Source organism: Anopheles bellator, chromosome 2, assembly GCF_943735745.2.
Source record: "Anopheles bellator chromosome 2, idAnoBellAS_SP24_06.2, whole genome shotgun sequence".
Classification (NCBI taxonomy): Eukaryota; Metazoa; Arthropoda; class Insecta; order Diptera; family Culicidae; genus Anopheles; species Anopheles bellator.
Window position 1 is genome coordinate 1935351 of NC_071286.1, and position 20000 is coordinate 1955350.

The following is a 20000-nucleotide window of genomic DNA, read 5'->3' on the forward strand; positions in this document are numbered from 1 at the left end:
GCGACAGCAATTAAAGCACCGCAGTCGTAGCCAGTGTAGCGTAGAGACCTGCGCAAAACAACACCCTCTGGGTGGAGGGTGGCCATATCACCAAATCGGTTGAAATGAGTCGCAACGAAACCGATCCGAGCACGCACGCGAGGCTGCCAACCTTGACGCGCCCGGAGCGACCCCTGGGCCACGACCCGCCCGATTGACATTTTTCGCTTGGCCCCTTCCCTGGCCGCGTTTTTTCGGCTCCCGTCCCGTTCGCGAATTTGGGTTGATTTTCTTTTCGTTTTGGCCTCTCGATCTCATTTTTTTGCGCGCGCGACCGCAGATTAAGTCCACACGACGGCTTAGGATTAGGTTGGGTCGCCAGCGGTTGACCTGCCCTCCCCGGGTGCCGTGTTTCGGTCGATTCGTTCTCGTTTCTTTTTTCCCCACTGCGGGAGTGTTTTCCGTGTTCCGCCTCGCCTTGCCTGGGGTGGCCTCTCGGCCTCGGCCCGCACCGGGATGTAAGAATCTTAATTAGTTTTAAGCAGAATTGCGCGTGCTCGTGGTTTGGGACGCACATGCGTTCCGTGCCGTGCGGGGTCTCTCTTGGAGGGCATCTTGGCATCCATCCGAGGGCACTCTCACAAGACCCGAATGGGGGCTTTCGTCGCCGCCGTCGTCGTCGTCGTCGTTCCGTCTTATGCGGAGTTCGCAGCGTGACAAGGTAAATTTCATCTTTTCCCTCCATGCCCTCGACACTCCATCTCTCGCTCTCGCTCTCTCTCTCCCTTCCTCGTTCGCTGGAGGCCAGCTTTCGATGATCTAAAACCATGAAAATGGAAATGAGGATTGGAATGAGGCTCACTCTGTGCACGAGTTTAATTGCGTGCCAACTGCTGCCGGCTGCCGGTGGCGGTGGCGGTGCTATCTGGGAGCCTCCCCGGGCCCCCGTGCGGGCGGATTGTGTGCCCGGACCGAGAACCGACCGCAGCGAGGCGAGCGGTCTCACGAAGCAAGTTGATCGCGGAGGGACTGTGAAGGAAATAGATCAAGTCCGTGTGATAAGCTTCAGCGCCAACGCATGAAGGCGGCTGGCGTTTTTCTCCTCTTCACCACCATCTTTGTCTCCTTCTTCGCCTTCGTGTGGCCTCCCCGTTCGAGTGGAGAAGAAAGAAGCCGGGCCTCTGGGAAGGCTCCCAGAGGAGTCCGGAGGGCACTCATTTGGGTGAAATTAAGCGGCGTTGGCGATCATAAACAGCACCACAGCGACTCCGGGGGCTGGAACCACGACGGAAGGAGGAAGAGTGAGAGAGGGCGAGAGTGGCTCCCCCCACGGGGGGTGGGACTGTGGCACTAGGTCGCGGGTGAAGAATTCGTGGCTTAAATTTCACGTTCAAAGCCACAGTCAGCAATATCGCTCCGTCATCGATCTATGTCGTTCACAAAACCGCGCGCCCCGCAGATAATGGGCCCCGGGGCCGGTGAGGGGGCCAGCGGGGGGCCAGCGGGAGGCTGGGTGGAAAAACTAAGACACGAAACACAAAACACAAGACGACGTCGCGGGGACGGTGGTGAGCTTTTGTAAGGAAATTGTGAACGATGTGCGCCGCTGGATGGATTGAATTCGTGGCTTTTCATTCGGGCTCCTCGTGCGACGCCATCATCATCATCGTCATCGAGCGTCATCGACCGTTGGCCGTTGGCGGGTTTTGGGGATTTTTGTTTTGTTCTCAGGTCCACCCACCCGGCCAGGGTTTCGAGTGTTTCCCGGGGGCATTCGGCTCGACCTGGCGGCGGGAACATGGCCTGGAACTGGAACGCAGCAGGCGGTGGTGGCGTTGTCAAATAGCGGTTCCCGTTCCCGCCGGTGGCTGGCCATCAGCTAATGAGCGGGGTGTTAAGGGAATAACTTAACAAATTGTATTTTTATTAGTTTTATTGCTCGTTTGTTTTATCAAACGATTTGTTTCGGGGAGTTTCAAGCCACACAAACACCTTCCCTAATAAATAGAGAGGGTGGTCCATCAAGTGTTTGGGTTTTAAACAAATTGATTAACGTCAAATTTCATTCTTGAAAATGTAAAAATTCAGTAAAAACTTTGACAGTTACCAAATGGGACGCTAAACGCTTGCAGAAAATAGAAAAATTATAAAACCTTTTTTTCCAAAATGATGAGTCTTCCATTCAAAGTGTATGAAATTGGAAAGCTCATTTTTTTCAAACTCATTTCCACCTCGGTGGTTATGTTAATAAATGTTTTTACGCCCCATTTTCGGAATCCAAACACTAAATGGACCACATTTCCTTTGTGTATTGTCCATCAGTCGAACTGTCATCGGTTACATCCGCCGATGACACGACGATCGAAGAAACCTTTGATGCAATACTGTTCAAAGAAATAGTGAAACAGCGAAGGCTCTCCAGCTGAACAACTCTCCAGGAGCGATTTGCGAAATTAACTAATCGGTAAATTGCTTTCATAATATATATTATAAAATAATTAGCAGGTAAAATGCTCTAATTTTTGTAGAAATCTGTGCAGTTGAATACTGGAAATATCTGAATTGAAAACATCCAAACCACGGTAACGTAACATTGTTGGTGGCTTGGTAGCTTTGAACCCGAAATTAATGGAAAACACCAAAGACATATTTCAGACACCCGGCAGCAGGAAACGCCGAAAGGCGAAATACGAGCCGAGTAGTGGGAATGTAACACTTTGAACCGCCTGCGTTCGAAACGGAAATGTTGCCATAGGTTATAGCTTCCGTTGCGACCCCTTGGTTTGGCAGGTAACCCGCAAACAACGCTTCAGGCGAAAATAAGGGTTTTATGCACAACTTTTACCAAGTAAGTTATGTTTTGAGTGTTTGAAACCAAATTCAAAGCATGAAAGTGAAGCCGATTAGCAAACCCACCAGCCAGGCAGCCACGAGAGAGAGACAGAGAGATTAACACTTTTCATAACAAGCGAACCCCAGAAAGGTTGACGGGTTCGTCGCTTGGTGTCTTTCGTTTGAATCACCACAGCACACCATGAACCGATTCGCCGTAGAAGTGGAAAAACCGATAAAACACGCATGCCGCGGTGCACCAGCAATTGCTAGCCGGAAACTGTGTCAGCCGACCAGGTGACCGGTTGTCCCGGGAAACCGGAAAATTTTATTACAAAATAAAGCAATGCGCCACCAACGGCCATTGGCTGCGTTTGCTAGGTAAATGGCCCACTGCATCGCGCAATGAAGCGTTCTGGGACCGCGGAAAATACGGGCTGGCCGGCAGGGAAATCCTCCTCGCATATTCAGCCGATTAGGCTGGCTGCAGCGCTAAAGTGCAGTCAATAAAATGTGTGCGGAGCGGCGAGAGAAAATCATCGGCGGGCGAATATGGCACCGGTTGGTTCGGAGGGGGCCGTCGCTCGGGCAGGCATCGATCTCAAGGCTCCGCGCGTCCCGGTAACCCCGGTGGGGAGTGCAAACCCCGTACGCCAGCGGTTTCTCTCCGCGCGCGAGGATCGAGAACTCGTTGAACTAGTTCCACTTAGCTTCTTCTTCCTCTCGTTCTGCTTCTGCCTGATGCCAGGCCACGATAAACAAGTTCTTGGGCGCAAGCCGCACACAGTGGCCTTGGCCACACACAAACGCACGCAACGCGACACTTCTCGCCAGTTTGGCGCTTTCCTAGAACTCTGGCAGCCAAAGGGCACGGGAGAACATCTTGAGAGGGACGACCCGGGGCCGGCTCTCCTTGAATCCGTGGCGGGACTTCGTTAGCGAAGTCCTTGACTTTTGTAACGACATTTCCCGCACGACCGCCGGGGATCGGTGCGGTCGGCCGATCGATCGTGCTGATCGTTGCGTGCGGATGTCGGATTTTCGTGCTTTTGTTGCCACAAACACCTTCCGTGGTGCGGTGCGATGGGCGCGATAATTACACGTTGTATTGTAAGCCTGTCAAGGTCCTGGCGGCGGCGGCGGCGGCGGCAACATACACAGACGAATGTGACACGCGAATTGAATGTCAATCCGGGCCACAATAAATCATCGGCTCCGGGTCGGTGGCTCCCGGTGGGCCGGTTGTTGGGAAAACGGATCAAACTGGGGCACAAACACATACGGAGGGATAAGAGGAGAGCCGAGTGACCGCAGAATCGACGGTGTCATGCTGCTGCGAAAAGTAACCCAACCAAACACCGAGACCTGCCTGGACGCGGTTGGCTTTATTTTGCTGTCAAAACCTGACATTAGGCCGCGTGGCGTTCACCCCTCAAAAAGACACGCCCGATCCGACCGAAAAGAAAGCCTCCAACGGGGCCCCGAAGCCCAATCATCCAAGGCGCCTAATATCATTTGGGGTTCCCGCGGGGTCCCTGTGTTGTGTTTCAGTTTGAACGTCGATCCGAGCGGAACAATAATAACCACAATTCGTTGGAATAATAACCTCCATTATTCGAAGTTGCTGACCGTCATCGGGGACTAGAGCGACGTCGGCGTTCGCGACACTCACTATCATCATCATCAGCAGCAGCAGCAGCCGGCGTGGCTGTGGCCACTTCCTGTCGCAAGTGTAGGCCCCCGCGAGGTGGCGAGAAAATTCGTTTAATTTGGCAATCGAACCCGGTCCCGGCCGGTCCAGTCCGGTCGCCGTCGCCGTTGTTGGTCTATTTAATTGACCGAGTCGACCGAGCGGACCGGGCGGACCGAGCGGACCGGGCGCCCCGTGCGCAGTTAGCGAGGGGCTGCGAAATGAGCTTGGCGCGAGGTTAACGCGCCGGGTTAATCGAAAATAAAGCCCCCAAATGGACTTTCTTTGTTTTCCGGCGGCTTTCCAGCTTTGTGCCCCCCGTTCTTCGATTGACCTTCGGATGCGGGGCGGCCCAGCAGATAGGGGGTGCTTCGGGCCGAGCTTCCGCTCGATCGGTCCGCGTGTCAGGTCAGAACCTCCCGCTGACGAAGGCGACTGAAGCGTTTCCCGATACGTGGCCGGGAAGTGGCACGTTGATTGGAGTGCCCCTCGGGTAACTGGAGCCGGTAATAGAATGAGTGACGGGCGCTGCTGCTGCTGCTGCTGCTGGTGACCAATGTAGGTCACCTAACCTAGCCCTAAATTATGGACCCAGAGGTACCTAGACGATTCGTGAAACTCCTGAAGATAATCCTGAAGGAATCCTGAAGGTGCTAAAACTGAGTCAACTTACATTTGAGTGTCAGCCTAATGACCTATATCCGTATCGAACCGCAAAACGGAAGCTTACACAAAATGTCACATGCACGAACACAGGTTGGGTTCCCCTTTTCACTCTTCTTTTGTTTTCGCAAACATTGCCAGCAGCGGACGGGCGACTGTTGATCACAAATCAATAACCTCAGCTCACGCGCAACAGCATCCCGGGAACCCGGCAAGGGTCGGCCCCGGAAGCTTCGCCCCACACACTTCGCTACGCGATCGCTTTGGCTCACTTCTCACGTTATTAGTTTGGTTTCGGAGACCCGACCCCCGGGGACGGTTGGTCAGCCGGCCGATGAAACGTAAATATTGGGCCGCACTAAACACACGCCGCCGAGCCTTGGCTGGGGAACAAATTATGCTCAAACACTCTGACGCTCAACTCACACAGAGCACGGGCACGGCCACGGGTGAAAGCCGAAGCGAAGCGGTGCACGTCATTCGTCACGCCCCAGGATAATCAATTCCGAGACACAGAGAGAGAGAGAGAGAGAGAGAGAGGGAAGTCTATCGTTTCGCACGATGATCTATCGTTTCGTTGTGTTTGCCGTTCGCCCGGCCGGGCTCATCGTGAATTCACGATCCTTCACGCGGCCGTTTTTTATCACACACCCACACACACACACACCAGCACACACTATTTTGGCAACTTTCACGGGCACAATCACCACGCGTGGTGGTGTCACCAGAATTAGCACCACCACCACGGGCACCGGGCACGGGCACCGGGTCTAACGAGATCACTTTCCAATTAGCACGCGATTCGCTTTTCGCGTGCCTCTGTTCTCCTTTTCGAAACCTGACCGCCCGCACGGTGGCCCCCAGGGGTGAGGCGCGGGGTCCACAGGGGTCCGACCGAGGCGCAGCGCAGGGACCGCCGAGACGAAGCCGCTGCCGCCGTTCGTTATGTCGACGGTGGTGTACCTCTAGACCGACTGACCGGGTAATACAGTATTTCTTAGATCACAAGCTCCGAAGCTCCGTTGCTCCGCGGCGCCCTCTGCGTCTCTCCGAGGGCGCTCGGTGCCGTTGTCGCCTACTCACGCCAGCTTCTTCTTCAGCTTCTTCGCCACGCGATCGTGCGCGATCGTGGGGGCTCCGGCCTATATTCGTTCGCCGGGGGCCCGCTCTCTCTCTCTCTCTCTCTGTCGGGTCCCGTTGGTTCGGCGATGCCGTTAAACGAGTGGCCACTCACTGCTCTCTCGAGCGAGCGGCGGCACTCACGCGATCGCACGACGGCACGAGGCCGACGAAAGAGTTGGGCGCAAGCGACGAACCCGAATCACTCGCTGGCTGGGCTGGGGGACCCCGTAGCTCTAGGATTGATCGCGCGGATCGCGGCGTGTGTAGAAACAGGATGATGATGGGTCACTGCATTCGGCGAAGCGAATGCTAATGGCACACACCCGCGCACGCGTGTGTGTTTGCAGCGGCCGCGGACGCTGAAGCTCTACTGACTGACTGACTGACTGACTGACTGAACGAGGCGCAGGGTCGCAGCGCAGCTAACGGTTGTTGTTGTAGCGCGCGGAGGAAGCGATCGCGCGATAGGTCGTCGTTTTGCTCTCCTCTATCTCGCGTGTGCGCGTCTATGTCCCCTGTGTTGTTGGGCTTGGTTCTTCTCACGAGATGCCAGCTGGGTTCTTCTTGTTTTCGCTCGCCGTTTTCGGCACTTTATGATGGCATTTTGATGGGTGATCGTGGTCCTCGCAACACGCAGCTTCGTGTGATATTTTGGTATAGCCGTGCTAGTTTTTATGCTAGTTTCACCTCCGTCGGCACGGGCCCCGGATGCAAATGGGCAAAATCTGCAACCTGGCAAATCGTTTGACACCTCGAACGGTCCCCCGAATTCGCCCCGTCAGACGCTATTTTTATAATCGGAACAAATAAACCGGTTCAGTTTGAAGCGGGTTCGATGCAAATTCGTCTATAAATCCGTACTAAAAATTAGGTGAATCCTGAAATTTTCAGCACGATCATCGGATCGGAACTCGGATCGGGTGGCCACGGCCATTAACTTGAGCCACAGATTAGCAAACCACCGGTTAACGGCTATGTTGAGCTGATGAGTGAGAAATGACCCGTATGAGTGAGAAGTGGGTCCTTCTCACCAGGTAGAGATGTCCAGCTTTTCCGTCCAGCAAGGAACATTTAATTTTCGGCACCGAAAAGGTCATCACCCGTGGCGAAGTCGGAGCCCGATTGGGTAAAGCAAACGTTTCCCGCTTACGGCCACGATCGGGAAGTGAAATGTCAAAAGATTTGTTTGATCTTTGAAGCGCTTCCCCGAGGGCGGCTTAGCGGGTTCTACCGGGACTCGGCACTGGGGTAAGAATTCCTTCTCACAACCGATGGGAGTGCAATCAAAGGGCATCGAAATGGTGCAATGATTTATTGCCCCACAATTTAAACACCGCGACCGCGGACCACGCGGGCGAGCATTTCGCGGCCCGGACTCCGGCTCCGAATGAAGATGTCCGAACGGCGCGGCCGGTGCAGAAAACCTGTGAATATACGACGTGAGAAGTGTTATCAGAGGTGAACCCTAAATTCATTTTTCAAACATGATGTCTTCTTCGCCGCGCCGCCAGCTAGTTTCGAGGCAGGATCTTCGTCCGGCCGGCGGGATAATGATTGACGATCGGTGTGCGGTAATATGAGTAATTTATGTTGCAGCATCGGCCGCGATCGGTGTTATCTCGAAGGAGGAAGCGGATCCGCATCGGGTACGGTGCTGCAGCTGGTGTGACATCCCCGAAAAAAGATTGATTGCCCACCGATGCTGGTTCGATACTTTGTTTCACTGCCTTCGAGGGCCGACCCCCGGCCCGGGAAAAAAGGATGCACGTGGTGGTGGTATCCTTGCGCCCTACGCCACAGCAGGGATGATTTATCGGAACGTTTAATTTGGTATAAATCAAGCAATTATTTCATTTTTCAACGTCAACGTTCAACGGCTTTGTTTAACAAAGCCTGACTTTATGAGGTCTTTATTAACGCGCTCTTGGGGCGCGCTCGGTTTAGTCGTCGCCAGCCAAACACTCCACTCGAATCGATCGATCGATCGGCCTCGGAGCATTAAAACAAATACCTGATTTGGAGCAGGCGCAGCACAGCGACCGGTCGGGTCGGCTTCTTGGGAGGGATCGGCGATCGCCAGTCGGGACCGCAGCGGTGGTGTGAAAAAGCGAGTTAAAATTTACCATAATAAGACACCGGCTACCAATTATGTTCGGAACCGCCAGAAAACGTCAGCGGTACGACACGCGGTCGATAAAAAGTGCGCATTGCATGTTGGGGGCTTTAAAACTGTAGCGTGCAGGCGTCACTTACCGGCGCGGGGGGCGCGCGTGCATAGAGGACCCAGGACCCAGGGCTTTATGCTGTGGCTGATCCTGCGCCGTGACGGGCCGTGTGTCTGTCAAACCGCGCGCCAGGCTATTTGGGGCATGCAAATCCCCGGGACGCTCGGGATCCAGGAATCCCCCGTTTCGGAGGAGCCCAAAGCGGGTAATATAATTGCAACCAATTACTCAAACCTCGACCGCAAAGGGTGCCGCACTGGACGGGGGTCCGGGAAATTATACCACACACCCCGCTCCGGAACTCCGGCGATCCTCGCTGGGCTCCCTGGGTGTGGCTGCCCAAATTAAAACACTCACGAAAGGGAGTTTGGTGCCGATCGGATTGACGCTGGGCTGGGATTTTGTTGTGCCCCACGTCGTCGAAATTGCGTCTGACAATTGCTGCGGGACAGAAGACCCCCAAAAAGACGTCCGGGCGTCGAAAAAATAAACCCCGATCCGACCGAACTCGAAAAGCCCGTTTAAAGTGGCGAGCGTGCAGCCGGGCCGGGGTTTAATGAGTCGCTTAATTTTGACCCATTGGGTATGTAATTTCACACATTGACCTCCCGCGTCGACGACACAGCAGCAGCACCGTGTCAAAGGCCGGGCCGGCCGGGCACTTGAAGGCAGCCGAGAAGGAGAGACACCAAACAAGAGTGTGGAGGTGGCGATTTTTGGAGGACCCTCGACGACGACGACGACCACGGCGGTGGACCACCGGCGACGAATCGGGACCCCGGACGATCGCGACCTGTCAATAATTCTCGGGATTCCGACCCGAACCTGTCATGTTGCGCCTCGGGCGAGAGAGTGGACCTCAAGTGGGTGCTTACGCCGCGCGGGGCCACTTGACACTATTGTTCGTCCCGTTTTCGGGGATTCCACTGGCCCCTCCGACACGTCTGGCCGTCTTAGAATGGCCGTCGTGAGCCGCTTGAAAGCGCACAAATCGATTGGAGCTCCGCCAATTACGTCGTCGCGGGTGTTTGGCCGGACGCCGTGAAGATTTGTCGATTGGTCGCGATCGCGCCGCCGCCGATCGATCATACTTGACTTCTGTCGATCTGCGCCGCGGTCGCCGACCATTAATCTGCATCTGGGCTGAGCCGAGCCGAGCCGTTCCGATGGCCGGTTTTGCTCGGGCGCCCCTTTTATGGTGATCATCGATCATCGACTGCAACTGCAACGCAACGGCCGGGCGCCCTCGGTATCGTCGGCGCCCCGTGATCGCCGCACTCTGATAGCGCGTTGACGGGTCGACAAAATATTTGACAAATTCTCTGTCCCGCTGGCGAGTGGCCTGTGATCACTCGCTTGGCCGCACGGCGGAACAGGAAATGATGGAACGGAAGAGAGAGGAATGTCATAAACCGAGATAAATAATGAATTTATCACCATCATTTAATGCTCTTAACGCGCGGCCTCGGATTCTTGTGCGGGAGAATTTTAATAAAAACGACGTCGATTCGCATTAAAAGAACCATTTTTATTGACATCACATTCAGCGGTGCGGAATTTAGTAAATGAATCGCCATTTTGTTGCCTCTGTAACCGAGCCTTCGCTCGATGGGCAGTAATTTCACGGGCGCGATGCGGTACTTAGGGCCAATGTTTAGTTTCTTAAAATAAATAGCTTCGGTTCGCGGCGAACCACAGCGTGGAGCCGTTTATTTGCATAAAACCAACATCATTACACTAATTACGGCTATCCCGTGGACCGTGGCGTAGTTCCCTCGGCCGAGCCTATGGGATGAGTCGCGGATCCGGGGCACAAGAGACCCGAGAGCTGCAGCAGCAACAGGGCCCCCCCCATAATCAAAGATCTCGTCTTTTCGTGTAACCTTTGATTAAAAGAGGGGTCCCCGGTTCGGACCGGAATATTTTAAGGGCTGCGACGCACGATTTGGTCTACCGAGAGGGCACCGAGGGCCCTTCGGGGGCCGGATGATCATCATCAGCGGCGAGTGCGAGGCGATGGTGCCGATCGATCGGTCGTGCCCTGCCCCTAAATGTGTTCGGTCTAAGCACACGGCCCGGCCCCGGGCTGACCCCGGGAACGCAGTCGGCCTGCGGCGGTTTAATGACTTAATAAGTGCCTCCGGGACAGCGCGGTCGGGGCTGTGTGCGAAAAAATCGATTATCGCGATCGCCGGCCACCGGCAAGGGCCCCGAAATCCGGTCCGGCTGCAGCGTGAGCATAAAGACGTGTAATATCGATTTAAAATAATTTGCTCTCGTTTACGGACGGGCCTGCCGGATTGCGCTACAGAACTGAGGAGCGTCGGCGATCGTAGCAAGGACCGCAAGGAGTTTGCTAGAAAGGGCTGACCCTAGAAGGGGGTCAGCTAGAAGGGATTGGCTTAATGTTTATCACCCGTTATGACACTCTTATCGCGATGTTTACGGACTTGTTCGTTAGCAGCATCGTCCTGCGCCCCTTTTGGGGGGTTCGAATGGTCAAGTGGGCAGTAGAGGTTCGCGGAGCTAGAATAATGGCCCGGACGGCCAAAGTGCAACGCTGGGTGGCCAGCCACAGAGAGCGCCGTGATTTGATTGAGATAATTGGCATCGTGAAAAGCGCAACGAGGACGCAACGATGGCGCAAAATATATGCATTCAATTAGCCTTCGCGCCTTGGCCGATTTGTTGGTTTTGCCGACCCCTTAGCGGTACACTGGCCGGCTCCACTGTCACGCGGAAGCGTCCGTCGGTCAGGCAACGCACGTAGTCACCTGTTTGTTTATGGCGCCAGAGGCCAAAGGTTAAGTAACTAACGATCGGGGCGCTCTGGGCTCCAATCGTGGAACCGTGCGCTGGGTGATAATCGAATCCATCCAGCATCCGACGCCAATGCTCGTGACCACGTGGGATGAAAACACTGTTACGAGCCCGGACTCACGGTACAAAAAAAGGGGGACGAACGATCGACACAATCGGCATCAGCGGCAATAATCATAAACGGAAATTTCTGTAATTTTGTGCAATAAAACAAAGGTACGGAGCTGATTTGCGAAATAACTCCCAGGCGAAGGGTGCCCTCCGTTCGCGATCCGTGGCCGTGGATGTTCCGGGTTCGGTTTAATTTTTCGTTTCTTCGATTCGGTCAGTCTCGATGGTTCAAAGAGTTCGTTCGGCGGCAGACCTCGGGAATGTCCTGTCGCGAGGAGTTTATGTTGGAGCTTGTTTGCTGTGCCTGGGAAGGAATTTATCTCTCAATTCCTGAGGCCACCGGATGATGATGAACGACGGCGGGACGATGGTGGGGGACCAACATTTCGACAATTCATTTTGGAAGATTTTTATGACCCACGGCACGGTATGCTGATGATGTCTGTGATCGGTTGTGGAATCGGCCGCCCTTCCGTTCGACGTCTGTTTGGGACGAGTAATCGATAAACTTTTATTGTCCCTCGAAAAACCCTGCCAACAGTTGTTCTCTTTCTCTCTCTCTCTCTCTCTCTCTCGATTTCCACGATCACTCGTTAGCGAGGTCATTGGTGAGATCGGTGAGAATTGATCGTTTCGCGAGCTCGTTAGCGTGGAGCGTTTGGTTTGGCTTCGGATCCTCGGGAGAGAAGAAGATCGCCGACGATCGAATGGCTGCTACACTTAGCTTCCGGCACGGGAAGGGGGGGGGGACGTCAAAAATCCAAATCGGCCGTGTCGGTGACAAACGGATACACACGGATACGCACCTCGCTGCACACGCACTTCCTGCCACAGAGAGATAGCTCGGTGGTGGCCATTTATTTTCATCGCTCGATCGCGTTCCGAGTGTCCATAAAGGATGATTTACTGCAAGGTTCGCGGTTCTGCGGCCTTTTTATTGATTTCTGCTGTTTTCGGCTCGACCGACACCGGTCCGGGTGTCGTTCAAGGCTCGCCTTTAAATGGCAACGGAGCCAGCGGCAGTGCATCATCGCGCGCGAACACAAAAATCCCCGCAAACACATGGGCCGCTTTTAATGGGTTTTCTGGTTCTGGTTCGGTTCCGTTTTTCGGTTTCGCACGCATCTAATTGGGCCGCTTGGTGCTGCTGCTCGTGAGCCTCAGCACGTCTCATCGCCCCGGCATCCCGTCCTTCGGGGCCAATTTGTACCAGCCACCGCCGGAGGTTCGTCATCGACCGGCCTCGTCGGAAGCTCGTAAAGTGTAGCGTTTTAGGTTCTGTTCGATTTCATTCACCATAAAATGCCAACGCAGCCTCCGATCGACACCGGCGACGAACGGGCCCCGTCATCATCATCATCATCATCTCGTCGTCCTCGTCAGCAGCCCCAAACCGGTATGGTCGAAAAATGCACTCCCCGGCCCGGTATGGATCGATAAAAATCTTGCCAAACTGGCCCCGGCAGTAGTGCCGGGCGCGCCCAAAACTGCAGCGTTCGTTGCTCTCGATCACCGATCGCTGGACGGCTGTTAAATAAAATGTATAATGAACGGATTGATCGCGAATGCAGTGACCGCTCGGGATGCCCTCAGGGGAAGGAACTCTAACGCGAGTGTCGCAGTATGTCGCAAATGTTATGCTGTTAATTTCATTTAATTATTTCGTTTTCCTAGACATACCTGATGTTTGGGAGTGAGAGTGAGTCATTCGAGGGAGTGAGGTGGCGAGTGAGGTGAGAAACCTCACCGTAAAGGCATTCGGCTCGCTCGCATCGTATCCTTTTGCATGCTTTTGATCGAAGCCTGCTCCGATTCGGTCGCCCCACGATGGGGTTCTTCCGATAACCTCAAAAACGCCATAACCTAAAACGGATTCAATGTTTTAATTTTTTTGTAACTATCTTTAGTTCGGATAGCGTTCGATGATGTACTCCTCATTTGCTGAATTTGCCTACATAATTATGGAATAATTATTTGGAATTTTATGGCACCATTCTGGCACTGATCGAAATATTTCTTGTCGTCCGGCGAAACTGTTCCCCAGCAGATCGTTCCATTGTGGCGTATTTTGGGAACGATTCTCTCTCTCTCTCTCTCTCCTGGTCCGTCTCGTGCTCCGCTTGTCGCGGATAAGGCGGGGCCGGATCCGGTTAGGTCACGGGCAGGGAATTTATCATCGACATCGTGGTGGCATGGTGGCAGGCCCGGGCCGGGTGCGTGTGCATGGTTTCGCATGAATAATGACCTCCCGTCGGAGAACCGCCCGTCGGATTGGTCGGATTGCGTGTGCCGTGTGCGCGTGTGGAACAGGTCAAAAAGCGCGACGAATTCGCGACGCGACGGCGCAGAGAGCCGAATATGACGGCGCGGTTCGTGCAGTAATGATCCGGCCACATTGGCCCAAACCGGGACAAAAGAAGCAAAAGATGTCCCGGGCGCGAGAGAGGACGTACTTAAAGGGGTTCCCGTTTATTTTGGTCGCTTTGCGCGGAGTGTTCGCATTTTTTGGTTTTTTATTCAGCCGCGGTCGTGTCGTTGGCGCGTTCGGTTCGGCCACAGGCGTGTCGCGCGGCCGTCGAAGGCCACCGAACCTACGTGTGAACAATGGCAAGCCAACGTGATTGGCCAACAGGATGTGGCGGCCGGGAGTTCCTTGTTGGTTTTCGGATTTTTTCGTGCAGCATCGGCGGGCAAGTTTCATGTTTCCCCGATGGTCTTGGGGAGCGGTTTGTGGCCGCATCGGTCCTTTTTTTCGCGACGTCTCTTTGTTTTGCTCTCCTTGGGGCCCATTCCGGGTCCTGGATGGCGGCTTCAGGCTTCGATCGCCGAAATTCGAACGGTGGCGACTGTCACACACGTAATCCTGCGCCCGGGTTGAGCAGCAAAATGGAGAAAGTCGTCGGAGAATCGTGACTCTTCTTCTTCTTCCTCGGGGGGATCGAGTGCCCAGGATGCCCAGGGAAAAAGTAGCACTGGTCTTCGGGCCGGGAGGGCGATTGTTTCACGATAAAACGGAATGTCCTTTTGCGCCGAGTGATGGATGGGAAAATCGGGAGCCTGGATTTTTCGAAAGCGGTCCCTTTGGTGGGCTTCCGAACTTTCTGCACCTGAAATGTGGTAACCTTTTTAAATTTCGAGCCACGACGAGCCGCGGCGGGGATGGGGTGCTAACCCGGCGCGAAGATCGTAATAATAAAGCAGTTTTTAATATTATTCGCCGCCGTAAAAACGGAGGTTTTAAAGTGGAAGATGTTACGAGGGCAGTTACGTGTGGCACTTTATGAGTTGTTTAATTTCGCCCGGCGACAGTTGCGGAGCCCTGCCGGGCGGCACTTGGGCCTGCCCCGGGAACACCGGAAATTTGGCCACGCACGGCACGCGGTTAATGAAGTGTTATTTTACGAGACAACTAACCGGCGGCGAGCGTCCGTGAGATAGGTGAAATGGATTCCCAGGGTGCCCAGGGCTTCAAACGGCTTTCTTAATTTCGGTGCACCGGTCGGGGCGGCCGATAAAGAATGGCACAGAATATTGGGCCCGGCAGCAGCTGCCCGGCCCCCAGTGATTGGGTTGCGCTTTTACGGAGTTCATAATTAACGCAGATCATAACGCGCCCGGTCGACTACTGACCAACCGGCTGACTGACCTTTCCGCCCGGGCCTCTGTGACACGGCGTTCGATAACAACGCCGCGGTCGATCACGTTGGGGTTGCACGATGTTTCGGGTCATTTTGATTTGACGGCCGACCGACTGGTGCAAAATTTTGGCCCAAATGTCTGCACCGCGGCCGCTAATTGAAAACGGCCATAAAAGGATTAGCGTTTAACGTGGCGTTGGTGGGTTGGCCGCAAGAAAACTCGCCCGCGTTCGTCACGTCAACGTGCGGGGCCGATCGGGCGAACCGCGAAAATTTTGATGACGGAGTGTCCGGGGCAGGCAGGCAGGGTAAACCGGTTCCGAGCGTTATGTTTTCGTTTGAGACAAAAGTGCAAAAGGCAGTTAACCGCGGCCGGCGCACGGAACGGGATTTTGTGTTTTGTATAAAGATATCGACACTTTTTATACTTTGGTAAGCATTTTTTTGCTGCTGACGGCCACAAACCGGAGCAACTCAAAATGCGTCGCGAAAAGAAATCGCCATAATCGGGGCCATTTTATAGGCCCCGCACCGGCAAGTGGTTCCCGACCGGTCCCGGCCGGTGCACTTTCGGTGCACCAAATCGGGTCCCTCCCCCCCGGCTGGGGTGCAATAAACAGTGAGTATTTAATTTTATTTGCTTTGGCACTAATCTGGAGTTCGCAGCTTTTTGGGTGCTGGCGCGGATCGAGTTTGCCCACAATTTATCTGCCCCGGACCCCGGTGGCGCGGGATCATCGGTGGCACGCCGCGGTTCGATGCTATAAAATGTTCCGCTAAGTATTCGCCGCGATCCCCCGGGTCTAATGTGGCGAACGCAATTATGCGACGACGAGAATTTTTAATACAATTTTAATTTGTCATAAAGCCGAGTTGCCGGCCATCCACCGGTCAAATCCCTTTCCTGAAATATTAAGTGCTGCGGACGTACTCCATCGATTCACGATAATCTTCCTCACGCTGCGTGCTGAAGATGCACCGGAGATCGCCGAAAAAGCCGACGATGCCGGGGACTGCAGCGCACAACATCATCATCGTGTTTGCTACTTTATCGATACCGATTAACCGACCTCGGGTGGCACAGGGAACACGGATTTTTAATTTACTGTTGGCCGCCTTGGGTCGGGTTTGGGGTTGGGAATTCGGGGTGATGGCCGAATCGAAAATGTATGACGACGTGGAGAGAAAAAACGGCATCAAAACACCGCGCGGTAACCTCATTCGACCAATCGGGAGGTCGTTGCGCGCTGCCGTCGTCGTCGTCGGTCTGAACCCGCTGTCCGGAACCCGGATCTGCGCGCGCGAGTGGGGAAAGTCGCAGTCGTATGAAAGCGATCCGAGGGAGGAAGACGCAGTATTAAAGGACCTGCCTCCGGTTGCAAAAAATCTACGACGAGGACTCGTATGTGATAGGACACTGAGCTCCGAAGAGGGTTGGGTCGCCGGCGCTGCTCGGACAACCCTCTTCTCGCCGGGCAGGGGTTATCGTTTTCACCTTTTTTTGTCGACGGCGGCGGCGGCGGGGTCCTGAACCTGACAATGTACGACACGCACTGTGGCAGTTGAAGTTACAGGCTTTTTGCTGCTTTGCTTGCAAAAGCTGCATTTCGGTGGAGGTGCAGGCGCAAAGAGAAAGTCACAGTCGTCGTCGCCGCGCACGAGTGGGGCCGATTTTTAAAATGAAGGAACGACCTCTCGGGAGGCTTAAAAATCGTGATCAAGTGGCAACTTATGGTATGCCGCGGACCACGATGCGCTTAAATTGGCTAGAGATTTTGGCTGAAAACTTAAACGCAAGGTACGAGTAAGCGATTTATACGTGGACACGATTAAGTGCTGGTAATACGAACCCCAAAACGCTCGTCGATAAGACAGAGAACATCAAGCAAAGCCAGAAGATCTTCACTTTACTAAAGGCTAGCTCGATGGTTGCTATGATCGATGTTTCTTGGTTGCTATGAACATCACCGCTACATCATTTCAGGAGCCACAGTGTTCAGTAACAGTTTCACGCCAGGGAGAGTCACACGAACCTCTATCTCTATTGTGTTGAACAATAAGCTGGTTAATAGCGAAATCAAATGCAATAAGTTTGTCCATCTTATGGGCATTTTACTGCATAAGTTCGATAACTGCTCAGTCCGATTCTTCTGACGTTTTGCGATGAGCAAGATCGACTGCTTGAATTTGAGCCAACTGCTCGAATTAGAACCTGTCGAAACCAACGAGGATGCGTTCAATGCCCCCAGAAACGTACCAATCTCACAGGAGAGCCGTTATTAGCTGATCTGTCAACGCCCAGAAGCTGTCAAAAATCGACCGATTGTCGCAACGCTACCTTTGTCTAATAAACAAGTGCAAAGTGAACGATTTTACAAAAGTGCCGTGAAAAACGATTGCAGTTGAAATGGAGTCTTCGGCATTGATTAAGAAAGAGTATGGTGTTGAGTAAGTTAGTGTTCAATAAGGATTAAAAGGTATCATAGCGAATTATTTTCCAGAAACGCAAAAATATGTCGGGGGTGTCTGTCGGCCGAGGATAGTTCGGAAGCTCTAACGAACGACGATTCCGGACAATATAAAGTTCAGCAAATCTTGACCTATCAAGAGGTATTAAAATTGTAGCAACAGACATCGCACATTGTTCCACAAGAAAAACTGGTCTATGATACTCATATATTTACAGATTGAATGCATTCTTGGTGTTCCGTCGTATTTGTGCTCGATGTGTGAAGCGTTTCGCTGGCGATGCAACGAAAAGAATGATTTGATCGATAAATTTGTCAAACAGCAGAACACAGCGAAGAACGAATCAGAAATCATTCAAGACCATTTTGCTCACTCTTCCGAACAAACAGTTGGCACAGATTTGGCAATTAAAACTGAAGTTGCCTCACCGGATGCAACGAACGATTTGCACTCGAATAAGAAGTGTTGTATTGTTCATGAAGCGAATATGACATATGAATGTTGCGGCACAATACCTGATGATTTGTTCGAGGCAGAGGAAAATCCGATTGCAATTAAATCAGAGTACGAAGAGGTCAATGAGCAGCAACAGCTGAAAACAACGAATGATGTTTTGGATCATGACCCCAAAAAAAATCCGGAAGAATCGATCGGCCAAGATGAAAAATATCATCCTGTGACCATGGCAAACAATACGTGTGCTGATGATGCAGCAGCTGAATCAATTCAGAACGTCTTGAGTCCCGGAACCCGGAACGCCAATAGCAAAAGCCATTCCAAAGGCCATAAGCACCACTGCCCTCATTGTTCGGCAACATATCCATTTTTAAGCATGCTAAAGGTACACATCCGCACTCATACCGTACACACAACGGTATGTGTACACAAAGGTACACATACCGGCGAAAGGCCATACAAGTGTAAAGTATGTGACAAAGCGTTCAGTTCATCAGGCAATCTGGCAGTACACTCGAAAATTCACAATAAGGACCAACAGCATCAGTGTCCTCATTGCTCTTTAAAATTTCCACGGTTATATAAACTAAAGAATCACATCCGCACTCACACTGGCGAAAAGCCATACAAGTGTAAAGTCTGTGACAAAGCCTTCCATTCATATCGTAATCTGGCAGTACACTCGAAAATTCACAATAAGGACCAACAGCATCAGTGTCCTTATTGTGCATCAACGTTCACACAGTCATCTAATCTAAAGATTCATATCCGCACTCACACTGGCGAAAAGCCATACAAGTGTAAAGTCTGTGACAAAGCGTTCAGGACATCAGGCAATCTGGCAGTACATTCGAAAATTCACAATAAGGACCAACAGTATCAATGTCCTTATTGTGCATCAACGTTCACATGGTCATCTAATCTAAACGATCATATCCGCACTCACACTGGCGAAAAGCCATACAAGTGTAAAGTCTGTGACAAAGCGTTCAGAACATCAGGCAATCTGGCACTACATTCGAAAACTCACAATAAGGACCAACAGTATCAATGTCCTTATTGTGCATCAACGTTCACATGGTCATCTAATCTAAACAATCATATCCGCACTCACACTGGCGAAAAGCCATACAAGTGTAAAGTCTGTGACAAAGCGTTCAGGACATCAGGGAATCTGGCAGTACATTCGAAAATTCACAATAAGGACAAACAGTATCAGTGTCCGCATTGTTCATCAAGGTTCGCACAGTTATCTAACCTAAAGAATCATATCCGCACTCACACTGGCGAAAAGCCATACAAGTGTAAAGTCTGTGACAAAGCGTTCAGGACATCAGGCAATCTGGCAGTACATTCGAAAACTCACAATAGGACCAACAGTATCAATGTCCTTATTGTGCATCAACGTTCACATGGTCATCTAATCTAAACGATCATATCCGCACTCACACCGGCGAAAAGCCATACAAGTGTAAAGTATGTGACAAAGCGTTCAGTTCATCAGGCAATCTGGCAGTACACTCGAAAATTGACAATAAGGACCAACAGCATCAGTGTCCTTATTGTGCATCAACGTTCACACAGTCGTCTAAGCTAAAGGATCATATCCGCACTCACACCGGCGAAAGGCCATTCAAGTGTAAAGTCTGTGACAAAGCGTTCAGGCAATCATTCAATCTATCCCGTCACTTTAAAATTCATAAGAGGGATGAACCTCACTAATCATTACTGTTTATTCAACTTTGCGTTGAACGCAAAGTATGTTAGTTGAACCAACACATTAAAATTAATATTCTGGAAAAAACTGGACTGGGAATAAAATAAGAAATCTTTATAATAACAAAACAAATAAGCATCAAATAATGGTAGAGGTCTTGTAAAATAAAGAGAAATTAAGGATCCTCGTTGAGTTCCCCGTTGATCGCGCAGTAGGTAAGCGGCCTGGGTTCCAATCAGCCGGCCAGAGTTTCGATTTTCGATACCGACAGCATTCTC

At 52.4% G+C, this 20000-nt stretch overlaps 2 protein-coding genes across 2 annotated transcripts in view; both read right to left on the minus strand.

Moving 5' to 3' along the window:
* The window catches only part of LOC131211739 (zinc finger and BTB domain-containing protein 5-like), a 10748-nt gene extending 5437 nt beyond the window's left edge, over positions 1-5311 (minus strand). The window contains exon 1 of the mRNA XM_058205332.1: positions 5175-5311. The gene's annotated coding sequence lies outside the window, so the exon portion shown is untranslated. The remainder of the gene's footprint in view (positions 1-5174) is intronic.
* Positions 5312-7612: 2301 nt separating this feature from the next.
* LOC131211747 (zinc finger protein ZFP2-like) overlaps positions 7613-20000 on the minus strand; it is a 39568-nt gene continuing 27180 nt past the window's right edge. The window contains exon 4 of the mRNA XM_058205343.1: positions 7613-7710. Coding sequence (XP_058061326.1) covers positions 7613-7710 — 98 coding nt within the window. The remainder of the gene's footprint in view (positions 7711-20000) is intronic.